This window comes from Canis lupus, chromosome 15 (assembly GCF_048164855.1).
Source record: "Canis lupus baileyi chromosome 15, mCanLup2.hap1, whole genome shotgun sequence".
Lineage (NCBI taxonomy): Eukaryota > Metazoa > Chordata > Mammalia > Carnivora > Canidae > Canis > Canis lupus.
The window spans coordinates 25508951-25523377 of record NC_132852.1 but is presented as its reverse complement, the minus strand read 5'-3'; the positions used below and the strand labels follow the sequence as shown (position 1 = coordinate 25523377).

General features: G+C 42.8%; 1 protein-coding gene across 1 annotated transcript in view; it reads right to left on the bottom strand.

Moving 5' to 3' along the window:
- Positions 1-14155, bottom strand: part of LONRF1 (LON peptidase N-terminal domain and ring finger 1) — a 36897-nt gene extending 22742 nt beyond the window's left edge. Inside the window, exons 1-3 of the mRNA XM_072776219.1 lie at positions 13395-14155; positions 2684-2802; positions 1565-1687 (exon numbers count right to left, since the gene is read on the bottom strand). Of these exons, the coding sequence (XP_072632320.1) occupies positions 1565-1687; positions 2684-2802; positions 13395-14127 (975 nt within the window). The 5' untranslated portion in view covers positions 14128-14155. The remainder of the gene's footprint in view (positions 1-1564; positions 1688-2683; positions 2803-13394) is intronic.
- Between the last annotated feature and the right edge of the window lie 272 nt (positions 14156-14427).

The window sequence follows — 14427 nt, the reverse complement described above, 5'->3', positions numbered from 1 at the left end:
AATGGATTCAAGACTTGAAGACCTGAAACCATAAAATTCTTAGAAGAAAACATACGGTTTCCTCAATATGGGTTTTAGCAGTATTTTTGTGGATCTGATTCCAAAGGCAAGGAAAAGAGCAAAAATAAACAAATGGGATTGCATCAAACTAAAAAGCTTCTGCACAGCACAAGAAATCATCATCAAAACAAAAAGGCAACCTATTAAATGGGAGGTTTTTGCAAATCATGTATCTGACAAGCGATTAATATCCAAGATATATACAGAACCCTTACAACTCAACAACAACAAAACCTAATTAAAAATGGGTAGAGATCTGAAAAGACATTTTTTCCAAAAAAGATATACAGATGGCCAACAGGAACATAAAAAGATGCTCAACATCACTAGTTAGGGAAATACAAATCAAAATCACAATGGGGTATCATCTCACAGTGGTTAGAATGGCTATCATGAAAAAGACAAGAGATAACAAGGCTCTGAGGATGTGGAGAAAAGTGGATCCTGTGTACTGTTGTTGGTAAAGCCACTATGGAAACAGTATGGTGATTCCTCAACAAATTAAGACTAGAACAATTATATCGTGCAGCTATCGTTCTGGATATTCATCTTTAGAATGCAAAAACACCGATTTGAAAAGACGTGTGCATTCCTTTGTTCAGTGCAGCATTATTTACAAGAGCTGAGAAATGGAAACAGCCTAAATGTCCATGAATGGATGAATGGATAAAGATTTTGCTATTTGGGACAACATGAAGGGACTCTGAAGGTATTATGCTAAGTGAAATAAGTCAGATGGAGAAAGATAAATGTGGTATGACTTTACTCATATATAGAATCTAAAACAAAAACAAAAAAAGAAATGAATAAACAAAACAAAACCAAAACAAACTCACGGATATGAAGAACAGATTGGTGGTTACCAAAGAGGAAGGGCATTGAGTAAAATGGGGGAAGGGTGATGGATGGTAAATAGCCTTTTAGTGGTGATCTCTTACAATGTGGTACATGGAAACATAGTGTTATGTATCTATTTTGTTTCAATTAAAAAAAATTTTAGCAGGAATATCATGACAAGGATGGTTAGTTTGGTTCCAATCAAACTAGTAGAAAACACCTAAATTTACCCAAAAATAATAAATTTAAATATCTGCTAATGAAATGTTTTGATTTCAGTAAAAACTCTATACGTTAAGTATACAGACCTGAAAACTACTTGTCAAATTGATACTAAATCTGACTCACTGGACTCTTTATGTTCTTTTTTTTTTTTTTTTTTTTTAAAGATTTTATTTATTTGAGAGAGAGAAAAAGCATGAGTTGGGGGGGCAGGGTGGCAGAGGAAGAGGAGAAGCAGACTCCCTGCTGAGCAGAGGGCCAGATGTGGGGCACAATCCCAGAACCCCAGGATCATGACCTTAGCTCAAGGCAGTTGCTTAACCGAATGAGCACCCAGGCACCCCTGGATTCCTTATGTTCTTATCTCAAATTTCTAATTAGCATTTTTAAAAAGACAACGTGTCTTAGACCTGCCTTCAACTATTATAATTGGTAAACCGATTACCTTTTCTACTTCTAGTTTTGCAGGTGCAAAATCCTCATCAAGGGCTAAGCACTGAAGAAATAGTTGTAAGGCATCACCTAAAAAACCAGCATCCTGGAGTACTTTTCCTTTCCTGAAGTAGACCTTCAATGGAAGCACATATATACAACTTTTACTGACAGAATTATTTTTGAAAAATCAGTTTCAAGAAAAAAAAATACGGTTTGCTTGGAAATGTGCATTTTAAAATTCTGAATGACTCTGAGAAGCCCAAAGCATTTCAAAGGTTCACTTCCCCCAGAGAAGTGCTTATGGAAAAATGACTTCAAAACCAAATTCCTAATTATATCACTTCAGTAATCCAGAGGATTCTTTCTTTTTTTAATAGTTTTAAAATTGTCCATACAAGATCATTTTCCATCTTCTTAATATATATTTGCCTTGTGCTAACCAGTCAGGCCATCATGGGATTCTGTGTCATTTTTCTTATTAATTTATAATTTTTAGAGCATCCTTACTATTTTGTCCTCAAAGGCATGGTTTCAAACGGGCAAACAGTCATATAAGACAGTAACTTCTAGCTTAAAGAACATATATGGGACATGAACTGATTTGCCTTGGCAATATGATACAAAGGAGAATGAGTAAACTTATTACATAAGATATATTTGCCTCAAGTCTTTTTTTAAAAGCATATGGGTAAGGCAACCTCCCTGGTCCCCACTGACTGTATTAAATCACTGCCTCATCAGGCCTCCATGATGATGCCTCCATCTTCCAGCCTAAAGGACCTCGTCTCTTTGCATCAACAGACCTCCTCCATCAATTTTCAGCTTGGATACATTTTCACAGTGTGACCAGTTTCATCTCTTTGAGGAAATTTTGATTATTCAAGTCTCTTTGTTTGTTTTTCTCTATGCCTTAAATTCAGGTTGTTCTTAGTTAGGAAATAAAGGTACCTTTTAATTAAAAAAATTGCTAGATAGCCATCCACACAAAATACTAACCCCAGATTTCTAAAACTCTATATATTTTAAGAGTCAACAAATCTATCTTGGTAAAACTTGTAACCATAACTGAATTCATGTTCCCTACAGGTGAAATTATTAAGTGTATATAAATGTAAAACAATAATTTTACCTCAGGCCAATTTGGCAGTTGAAAGAGAACTGCATTTAAATCTTCTATGGCTGCTTTAAACTCTTGAAGACCAGCATATGATTCCGCTCGGTAAATTTTTAGAGTCACGTCACTGGGCTCTGAAATAAATATTTTGTAAAGGGTTATTTTAAAAATATTATTGTATAACCCATAAAAAATACACTAGATTAAGAACTGCCTTAGTGATGCCAGCCAATAACCACTAAGCAAAGTACAGTATACAAGCAACCCACTTATGTGTTGAATATTATCTGGAAGTTTTATCACATGACTCTATGTGGATAATTTTAGCACAAGAAATGGTGGTTTTTAAGTACTGGAAATATTTTATAATATGAATAATCACCTTCAAGAAAACAAATGTTTTCTTAAAATACGGCATTCTATACAGATTTGAAAAACAGGTGCTAGAGGTTTAGAAAACCTGCCTCTTTATGGTAAATCTTATTTTTTTATACCTTAATTTCTAAATCCTCACTTATAAACAAGCATATGTGCTACTACTGCACACTGATGGGTTAATTTAGGAGGTCAAAATTCATCAATTGTTACAGGTACATAGTTTCTAAAACGGAAGCCTAAGCCAAAAATTAATTTTCAGTACATCTAAAGGACAAAATTAATCTGACTCTTCTTTTAAAGCTATTCATCTTAGAAGCCTTCAAAAGCACATGCTTAGAAAATAAAACATTGATCGTGAAAAGGGTATAAAGACCCGTAATTCCTCATTTAAAAAACAATATATAATAAAACTCAACAGTTCCCTAGTTTAGTTTTTAAATGACTGCCTTCCTACATATAACTCTCAACAATGACATTGGATTTTTTCAGCTGATGCTTCAGAATTGGAACTACACTGTTCCTTCAAATTTGTACCAATGAAAATTTCCAAAGGAGAATGGAATCTTTCAGGAAAATATTTCATGCTTCCTAAATAAAAAAGACATGTCTAGAATATTTTGTCTTTTGTTTCTTAAAGTAATATAACTGGAAACCATTATCTCTGAATAAAACCACATGGAAATTGAAAGCTCTATATGATTCATCAATCAAGAATGAAAAGTCCTGGCATAAAACTTGGCCCTGTAGGTGTTCAGAAGATTTTATTTTATCCCTGTCTTTGAGGAGCTTACAATCTAATTAGAAAATTTTATTTTATTGTGAAATGGGATCATGTAATCTTGATTTGACAAAAATAACTAGAGTTTAGAAAATTGAGAGCAGCATGTGCCAAAATAGTCCAAGAATGAGTAGTCAATGCAAAAGCATAAAAAAAAAAAAAAAAAAAAAAAACCCTGACCCATAAAGGACTGCTCACCCAGAGCTGGGGTGCTTCCAGCAGCATCCTTGGCCCCCCGCCCCCCTTCTCTGCATCTCAGATACAGGGAGTTCACTGTTGCAGCACGCAGCCCATTCCCCTCTTGGGTACCTGAAGGGGCCTTTTTTTTTTCATTCCAAATTTTTTCTTTTACAGCAGGTCCCCATCGCATCACACTTGATGCAAAATTTTAGAATATCAAACCCTTTTATCGATGCCTTAATTACTCAATACACTTCTGTAGGTCAGCACTGAAGCAAGTGTCCGAGAATACCTCTGTCATTGACAACAGCCAGACAATGTATCACACTTCTCCACTCTGACCAAAATAAAAACAGACTCTTTCCCCACTTCTCCCAACACAAAAACACCAAGGCTCTTGGGATTCCCTAAAGGTGAGCCTATAAAATTAGTATATATAGGGAGAACAGAAGAGGTACATATAACAGGACTAGATTTTAAAAGTCTTGTTCCCTAATTCCTCATAGGTAACATTTATATTAAGAACTTCAAATGTTAATGGAATAATTATTTTAAATGACTTTATAAAGGGAGAACTTTATCCAGTGAGTTTAAATTGCCCAAAATTGAGATTAGGGCCAATCCACCCACTTATTTCAAACTCTTAATTCTAAAAAAGAGCCAAATGCACTGAGACCCTCAAATTATCAAAGCATACAGTGTCTGCCCTCCACGTAAACTTCTGCAAAATGCAATTGTGACCATCTCCCCCCGCCCCCCGCCAAAAAAAAAAAACCCACCCAAAATACAACTATCAGCCCAGCTGTGTTAGTAATTCAAGTTTGAAAGAGTCAAAACAAATGTTTCCAGTATGTTCTCTACCTGGCCTTGAGCACCCTAAAGAGAAAAAGTCACCTCAACTGAGCATGGCCTCAGGGAGGGACCCCTCAGACCACTACCACAGGTACCCTAGTGCCTGGCACATACAGACCCAATTTGTGAAAAGGTGAAGAAATACAAAGATCCCATTCAGGCTAATTGTACTAAAACCATGACTCACCTCTCACATATTTATCTTCAGTTCTGAGCTTTTCTTTTTAAAGATTTTATCTATTTATTTAAGAGAGAGATAATACAAGTGAGAGGAGGGGAAGGGATGGAGGGAGAAGCAGACTCCTTGCCGAGCAGGGAGCCCAATGTGGGGCCCAATCCCAGGACCCTGGCATCATGACCTGAGTTGAAGGCAGATGCTTAACTGATTGAACCACCCTGGTGCCCCAGTTCTGAGCTTTTCAACTTGCCTTCAGATTCACCAAATTTCCAACCACCTGCTATAATTTCTTCAAACTCAGTATGTTTCCATTTTTTTTAAAAAAAGTCTTTTTTTCTGTATTCTCTACTAATTATACCACTGGACCCCCCAAGTCAAATCCTTAACTCTGTCAATTTTACCTCCTATAATAATTCTCAAATCTGTCCCTGGTCTTTTCCAATCTTACTGCTAACAGCCTTGGTTAAGGGTTTGGACTCAGATCTCTTAAGATTTTTGCAACAACTTGCTAACTGCTCTCCCTGTCTCCAATTTTACCCCACTTCTATCCTCACCCTCCATAAGATGAGATGTGTATTTCAGTACAACATACAATTCCCTAAACTCCCGGCTCCTGCCCAGCTCTCCAGCCTTTCTTCTGGTTATTATCAACCTCCTACTTAACAAGGCTCCAGTAATTCCTAACCTCACCCTGCCCCACATGCCATTCTGTTTCATGCCTCCTTCCTTTGCTTACAGAACTCCCTCCTTGTCAGGGCTCTACTTTAATCCTCCCCTTGGTCTGGGGAACGATTTCTCATCCAACAGGACTCATCTTACTGATCTCTTCTCAAGATGCTTTCTTCTGAGTCTACCCTCACTTGGAACATCAGGAGGATCAAGAGCAGGAGCTCTTAAGTCACACTGAGTGACTGTGGCAAAGTGCCAAACACCTCTCTACCTGTTTCCTCAGCTACAAAATTGAGGGCGTTTTCTAAACATTTATTTATTTATTTTTAAAGAAACACCACTTACTATGTACTATTCTAAATGATTTACAACCTTCAGTAATCCTACGTGGGTCTAGCACTGTCCACATGTTCATAGATGAGGAGACTGAGCATAGAGTGTTTAAGTAACTTGTCAAGATCAAAAAGCTAGGAAGTGGTGGACTCTAGATTCTCCCTCAGGCAGTATGGCTCCAGAGTTCTTTCTGTTCACTTTGGCAAATAATAGCAGTTACCTCACAGGATTACTCAAGAGTAAGTTAATGTATGCAAAATACTCAGAAGAGGGCTTGGTACATTGTAAATGTTGGCTATTATGACTGTTCCTTCACTGTATGTGCACTGCATTCATTCTAAAATCTATTTTTGAGCTCCCTCCATTATTTCCTGTCTTTGTGTCCTCAAATCCTGGCTTTGCTAAATGTTTGCTGAACAAGGGGAAACTCATTAAAATCTGTCCCCTTATGCTCCTTAATTCATGCTCCCATTTTCTCTTCTCTTAGACCCAGTGGTATTGTCAGGCATCAGGCAAATAAAAAAAAAAATTAAATAAAATCGTGCTACACATCTGAGGAAACCAGGTCTTAAGCTGCTGAGGCATTTCATGGGCTGAGCAGAGTTCCCCAGAATCCCAATTACTCATCTTTGTTCCAATCCTAAGGTGGTTTCCTTAATTCATCTTCAAGAAACTTTTTTTCAGATCATAAAAACTATGTTTACTTACAAAATCTGTAAAACCTGAATATTAATAAAAATCTTTTTCCCTCTATAAAGAAATAACCAGTGTTGGCCTATAACCTATGCCATTTTCCTATATGTGTAGATTACATTTTTAATTTTATAGTTTCATGAACTCTACCCTAAATATAGTTTACAACCCGCTTTTTTGTCAATGCAATTAAATCCACATGATTTTTAATGGTTGCAAAGAATCCTACCACATTCGCAATCCATTTTAAAATATACTATTCAGCAGTTTTTACTTCCAGCATTTTCTACTACAGAGGCACAGACTCTCAATTTCCACTAAGGTCAGATCTCAGGGTCCTGGGATGGAGCCCTGCCTCCAGCTCTGAGCTCCATGGGGGGTCTGCTTGAGATTCTCTTTCTCCCTCTGTCCCTATGCCCTCCCCACTTGTGTGCTCTCTAAATAAATAAATTTTTAATAAGTACTTCAATGAACACCTATCGTGTATGCCTTTACATATCTGCTTATTTCCTTAGTCACTGTCTATATAGTTGAATGGCTATGCCAAAAATTACATGTACAATGCAGTGTATTACATTACAGTAAGCTTGTCCTTTAAAACTATGTATTTATTGCCTATTTAGATTGTTTATGCATAAGAAAAAAATTCCATGTTCATAATCTTTTACTCATTTTTCCCAATGTCTTTTTCTGAGATTTATATGTTGCTCTATTTCAACAATCTCAATGGCTAACCAAAATGCCAAATTTCTTTGCTTCTGTCAAAGAACTTTTCAAGTTCAGTATGGTAGGGCTTGGTTATCACAGTTAAACTAAAAGCTGCCTAGATGGCTCGTGGGTTAAGCAGCGGACTCTTGATTTTGGTTCATGATCTCAGGGAATCTGCTTGGGATTCTCTCCCTCCCTCTGTCCCTCTCCCTCCGTGCCCCCCCCCCATCCTCTGCTCCAGCTCATGCTGTCTCTCTCTCTCTCTCTCTAAAATAAAATAAATAAGTCTTTAAAGTAAAAGCTGTCAATGGAGAAGTTATTAGTGATTAATAAAGTCCAGGAATAGTAGTCTGGCATACTTAAGGTGATAACTATTGGATTCAGAACACCTGGGTTTAGATCTACTTTGGACAGTTTACCTTACTCTTTAAACAGTCTCCTCACCTATACAATGCTGGTGACACCTACATCTTAAGACTTCACTTAAGTTGTGAAAACTACATAGACAATGCCTGTTGACAGTTAACACAATCCCTGGCACAAAATGCTCAATAAAAAATAGATGTTGTTACTATTACAAAGTATTTCAAAATAAGTTGAATAGCAATGAGATTAGCTCTTGATACAAGGTATTAGAGTATTTTCTGTTACCTAAATAAAACTTTACCAGGTGAGAAACATCTTCAGGGATAAGTAGTACAGACTGGATAAAAGGAGAGGAAGGAAAAAAAAAAAAAAAAACAACAACACTGATCCCATCCTACCAAAGGGGTTGAAATTTGAACAGAAGCTTCCGTCTTGCATTTTAGAGTCTAGGTCATTCACCTTCTACAGTAAAACATATAACAATTTTGAAAAATATCTACAACGCAAATAGTAGAATACTATATAAATGCCTTTAAAATTTCACTTAAATATATCTAAGACTTATAAATTTTCTACTAATAGAAAAACAATTCTGCATACACCAAAGGTTAATATACAAATAACTAGAAATCTAAGATAATGGAGTTTTGATAAATTTTGCATTGTTTTATGAATAAAGAACAGATAAAAGACATGGAAATTACTTAAAACACCACTTACCATTTATATAACCCCTTTTCCCATCCTCTATATCAGTAAGACTATGCCAGTGTGACTGCTTTTTGTAGTGACCCTGAGGCACTGCAAAAATCCTTAAAGTGCCTTCTGACTCAAAGGTGAATCAGAGATCTATTGCATATAGGCTGTTTGTTATGTCAGTTAAGCAATAAACTCCTTTTCTTTTCAATAAATACCAATTTACTGCAACTTTAAAAGAAATAAAAGAAATACAGACTCTATAAGGACACAGTCTGTATTTTGTCCACTTCTATATTTCTAGCCATGTATGTAGTAAGTACTCAGTAAATACCCACTGAATAAATAATAAGAATACTTGAGATTTATGACTTATATGCTAATTTTTAAAATGAATTTTAGTCTTAGAAACAGGATCCACATACCTGGTGCTTCTGCTTTCAGTTCTAACTTATTTACTTGCCTCAATAAAGTCACTTAAAATTCTTGGAGCTCTCTTTTTCAATCCGTGAATTAGGAATGCTAAAGCTGCCCTCCTACCTCATGTGATCTTTTGTAAGGATCAGTTAAGGGAAATGAAAATATTTTGTAAACTATGAGACACCATGTAAATGTCAGTGTATACTATTTCAAGTGTTTTACAGATTAACTTAGGGCATACAAAGTTTACTGATTAAATAAATTTAAATCTCTTCGCATTAACCTAGTTAAGATATTAAACACCTCTACATTGTCTTTTTTTTTTTTAATTTTATTTAAGAGAGAGAGATAAAAAAACACAAAAGCAGTGGGGGGAGGGGCAGACTGAGGAGAAGCGGACTCCTGGCTGAGCAAGGACTCTGAGATCCTGATCTGAGCCCAAGGCAGACACTTATCGGCCTAACGGACTATGCCACCCAGACACCCCCAAAACACCTTTACATTCTAAGTGTATTTAGTATTTACCTATAATTTGACTAATCTATTTATAATTAAAGCCTTTCAGTATCTCTATTTTATTGATGGGTGCTAAAATGTTACTACTAATTCACATACATAGGCTAGAATCAGGAGTTAACCCTCACTCTGGTAATACTAATGTGGGAGCGAGAAAAGAACAGGACTGACATCATAACATTTAGATTTTCATTTTAGCTAAATCATCTTCTAGTTGTAGCACAACTTTTACATTTAAAAAAATTTTTTTAAGATTTTATTTCTTTATTTGAGAGACAGAGCAAGAGCGTGAGAGAGCACAAGCAGGAGGAGGGCGGGGGGCAAGGGAGAAGTAGACTTCCCGCTGAGCAGGGAGCCCGAGGCAGGGCTGGATCCCAGGACCCTGAGATCATGACCTGAGCCAAAGGCAGATGCTTAACTGACTGAGCCACTCAGGCACCCCTAAACATATTTTAATTAATATTTACTAGGCATTTATTTTGTCAGGCACCATTCAAAGCACTCTACATCTAATTCTCCCAACAGCCCTAGGTAGTTGTGACTACTGCTATCTATCTATGAGATACTATTCTTATTCTCTCTTTTCAGATAAGGAAACCAAAACAGAAAGGTTAGACAATAGGCCCAAGGTCAGAGCGCAAGTGGAGGGCTGCGCTGGGATGCAAGCCTGGGCGGTCAGCTGCCAGTGTGCACAGCTTTAACCACTAGGACAGCTGCGCCTCCGCTGCTAGCTGCCTCAGTTTCCTTCTGAGGTTAAGGGTACTCCACAGGATTCTTTATGAAGATCAAATGATATGTAAAGTATTTTTTCATGCTTAATAGGCAAGAACTATACAATTAATGTTAAAAAACAAACGTTTATAAGTATTTGAAATAAACTGGTCTCCCTGTTATGACCTTTGTTATTTTAAAACCAGTTCAAACAGTAAATTACAAGTCTTTTGTCTTCTTTTAGGAGAGAGGGGTGTATACAGGGAGGAGGCAAGTCAGTGCAAAAATTCATTAAAAATAAATGGGAAATAGCACAGCAGAGTGGGGGCATTTCAACAGGCTCTTAAGTATAAAGATTCAACACAGCAAAGGCTTTTACATAATAGCCCTGAATACTAACGAGACAGAAAGTTATGAAACATCTGAGAGTTAATACCAAAAGATCAATAGATTAAATGTTATCTAAATATATTTCAACTTGACAGAAACTTATGTAATCTCAATGGGAACCTTCTGATTTTGGTAAAGGTTTTCAAGCTTTCCTTTCTCGTCAACAGGGATAAATCTGGACGGGTGTGGGCTAACTGCAGACTAGATTATCTTTTTCTAGTTAATAGTATTTAGTTTTTCATAAGAATTTTGTGAAGAAATTATAGTGAAGGTCTTTTCTTATCAGCAATAATGAAAATATCATTAGTTACTACCACTGTACAATTATATAAACGCATTTCAAATGCCTATTTAATGAACTGACTCTGAAAAAGTTAATGCCTAACTACAGATTTTTAACTCTATTAAATATTTTTATTTACCCCCCAAAATTGTTAGAATACTTGATATCTATACCAACTACAATTTGTTAACTCAAAGATCTTTTTTTTCCTCCAATGTTGCACTACAGATTTATGGGATGAAAAAAAGTTATCCTTGTTAGTAACATTCAGACACATTTTTGAGAAGGGAATTAATGATTTTTGAAAGACCTCAGAAGAGGGAAAAATTGGCTATGAGGTGAAAGTCAAAAGACTTGAGTTCTAGTTCCACAAAAGTAAGATTTAAGTAGCTAAATAGGCAAAATTCTTCTGTGCATACCATGCAAATTGTCTTTAAAAAAGAGACAGGGTTTTTTTTTTTCTGTTAAAAATAATATCTCCAATCCAAAGCCCCAAATCCTCCTTAATTAAAAGATTACTGGTTATAGAACAGTAAGCCAGACCTTAAATTAGTAAATGTGCTCACTGTTCTGTAGATTAAGACCTGAATTCTTATGAGGTGCCTAATTTTTATGGAGTGCAGTATTTAATAGTGCATGGTGCTATCAGTAAGTTTTAGCCTTTATTTTATACCAGGACAAAACAACAACAACTTCTCTGGAAATGTGCCAAACATTTTCAAAAGATGAGTTCTAAAGCTAGGACCCACCAAGGTGCAACATTTAGGAGAAATGGAGGATATAATGTTGCCTCTCCAACCAGCTAGCTGTGTGGACTGTGGGACAAATCGTTTCACTGTCCTTGCTCCTGCTTCATTTTTAAAATGAGGACCATGGCCTAGATGGTCTGTACTTCCTCAAACTATTTACCCAGAAAGGCGGAGCTGCCTGTATCAGAATTTTGTATTCCAACTAGTTGTCTTTTGTTCTGGGCCTATCATTCTATCATTCCCCTTTATGACTGCTTACACTTCCCATAAAGATACTCAAAGACTATGAAAATATGCCAAGTTTATGCTTTGGGCTCTAAAGGTATTGAATAGAAGGTCACTAGTTCAAAATGACTAAGCACTTAGGATAAAGGACCCACAAAACAGCGTTTCAGTTACACAGTTTATAAATTGACTTAATACCTAGTATCAGTTTTTATTTTGGATGTCTACTTTCTCCGGTATTATTACTCCCTCAAGCATTATTTCATGCCAAAAAAAGACACCAACCTTGAAATGTGCTTATTTAACACAAGGCTTAAGAGGGACACTATTGACATTTGGGGCCTGGTAACTGTGTGGGAGGCTGTCCGGTGCGCTGTACGAGGTTGAGCAGCATCCCGAGCCTTTGCCCACTAGATGTACCAGCACTACTACTCACTCCCGCAAGGGGAGACAACCGAAAAGGTCTCCAGTTATTACCAGATGTTGCTCTAGATAATGTCCTTCCCCCCTCCCCCGCGGTAAAATCCCCCCCTAGTGGGGGAACCACCGATGTAAAGAACTCTTTATTCTACCTCAAGTCGGGCAGGGTCCCCTTCCGCAGCCTGAGACCCCCTTAACGGTGCTACCCTAGGTCAGGAAGCCGAAGCGGCTTCTTGGAGACGAAGAAGGATCAGACAAAAGATCTAAAAGGCTTTTTCCCTACGGCTTCGCCAGGAGTGGAAAGGCAGGCGGGCGCGTCTAAGAACTCAGCGGAGACCACCTCTTCATGTCTACGGTGAACCAGGGCCGTGCGGAAGGTGAGCACGCGTGCGTCTACGCTGTGACGGGGCCGGCCTCGGGCAGCCAGCGCTGCAGGCGTGCGCAGGTGGGCGCGGGCCCCGGCAGCCCCGCAGCCCCGCAGCCCCGCAGCCCCGCAGCCCCGACAGCCGCCCGCGCCCAGCGGCCGGCCGGGCCTCCCGGAGCGGGGTGCGGGCGCCCAGCTCCCGCCACGCCCACCGGACGTCACCCGTTACACAACCCCCCCCCCCCCAGCTTATGCAATTGTGCCCTCCCGCGGCTTCCAACTGCCCCAGTGACTTCTGCGGGGTACCACGGTACACGCCGCGCGCCCCGCCTGGGCTGGGGAGCCCCGCCCCCCGCCCCCCGCCCCGGCCGCCGAGTGCGGGCGGCGGCCCCAGCCGGGCCCGGCCAGGCCGGCCAATTGCAGGAAGGAGCGCGGCAGGAAGCCGCGGCTCGGGCTCGCCCAACTTCCACCCCATCCCGCGCTCCGGCGCCCTCCCCCGGGCCGCCCGCTCCGCTCGGGGCGCTCCCGCAGACCGCAGGGCCGCGGCCGGGGAACCCCGAGCCGGGGCGCCCCTCCCCGCGCCGCGTCACAGCCGCCTCCGAAGGCGATCCCCATTGTGACCGAAGCACTCCGGGGCGCCGCCCCCTCCCACACCCGCCGGGACCCCGAAGCCCCACGCGCGGGAGCCGGGCGGCCTCGGCGAGGCGGAGGAGCGTCCCCCGGGGCGCCGCGAGCCCGGGGTGGCCGGCCCGTCGCGGCGGGGGCGGGGCGGGGCGGGGGGGGTCGGCCGGGCCGCGCCGCATCCCCGCGCGGTCACCTGCTCGCAGCGCCTCGCAGGCGGCGGCCAGGGCCTCCCGGTAGCGTCCCTGGTGCAGCAGGTCCCCGAGCCGGCCGGCCGCGCGGGCTCGCTCCCGCTGGCCCGGGAACCACTTCTCGGCCAGGTGGTTGAGGACGACGCTGGTCCTGAAGCCCGAGGCGGCGATGGCGGCGGCCGGAGGCGGCGGCCGCGGGGTGGTGCCCTCGGCATCGGCGGCGGCGGCGGCGGCGGCGGCGGGCGGCAGCCGGTCCCGGCACAGGCGGCAGCGGGCTCGGAGCTGCCTCCGCAGGCAGCGGCGGCAGTAGCTGTGGCCGCAGGGCACGGTCACCGGCTCGCTCAGGAAGCCCCGGCAGCCCAGGCAGCGCAGCAGCCCGCCGGCCCCGGGGTCCGCGCCCGCCGCCGGGGCCGCGCTCCAGCCCAGCCCGTGGCGGAGCCGGTAGCTGAGCACCAGGCAGTCCACCAGGGTGCCGAGGCAGTCGGGCCTGCCCGGGGCCCCGCGCCGCAGCGCCGCCGCGTACGCCTCCAGCGCTCCCTTGAGGTGGCCGCCCAGCGCCAGCAGCTCGCCGCGGCGGAGCAGCAGCTCCCAGCGCCCCGACTCCGCCGCCGCGCGCTCCAGCCGGTCGCCGCCGCCGCCGCCGCCGCCCACTTCCCAGAACCGGCCCCGGCCCCGCGGCGCGGGCGCCATCTCCCGGCTCCCCCCCGGGGAGCTCCTAGCCACGTCCGGAGAAGACATGGCCCGCGGAGGGCTGCGCCGCCGCCGCCACCGCCGCCGCCCGCCGCCACGGTCGCGGAGCCTCCGGGGCGCGCGGCTCCGCACGCGGCCCGCGAGCTGGGGGGCGTGGCGCGCGGACACAGCGGGGCGGCGCGCGCCCGGGAAGCCCCGGGGGCGGGGCCTGGCGGGCGGGGGCGGGGCGGGCGGGGCGGGCGGGGCGGGGCGGGGCTCCGCCCAGGCGCCCGGGACTCCCCCGCTCGGCCCGCGCCCGGGTCCCGGAGGAGCCGCCGCCTGGCCCCGCCCTCCCGAAGCCCCTCCTGG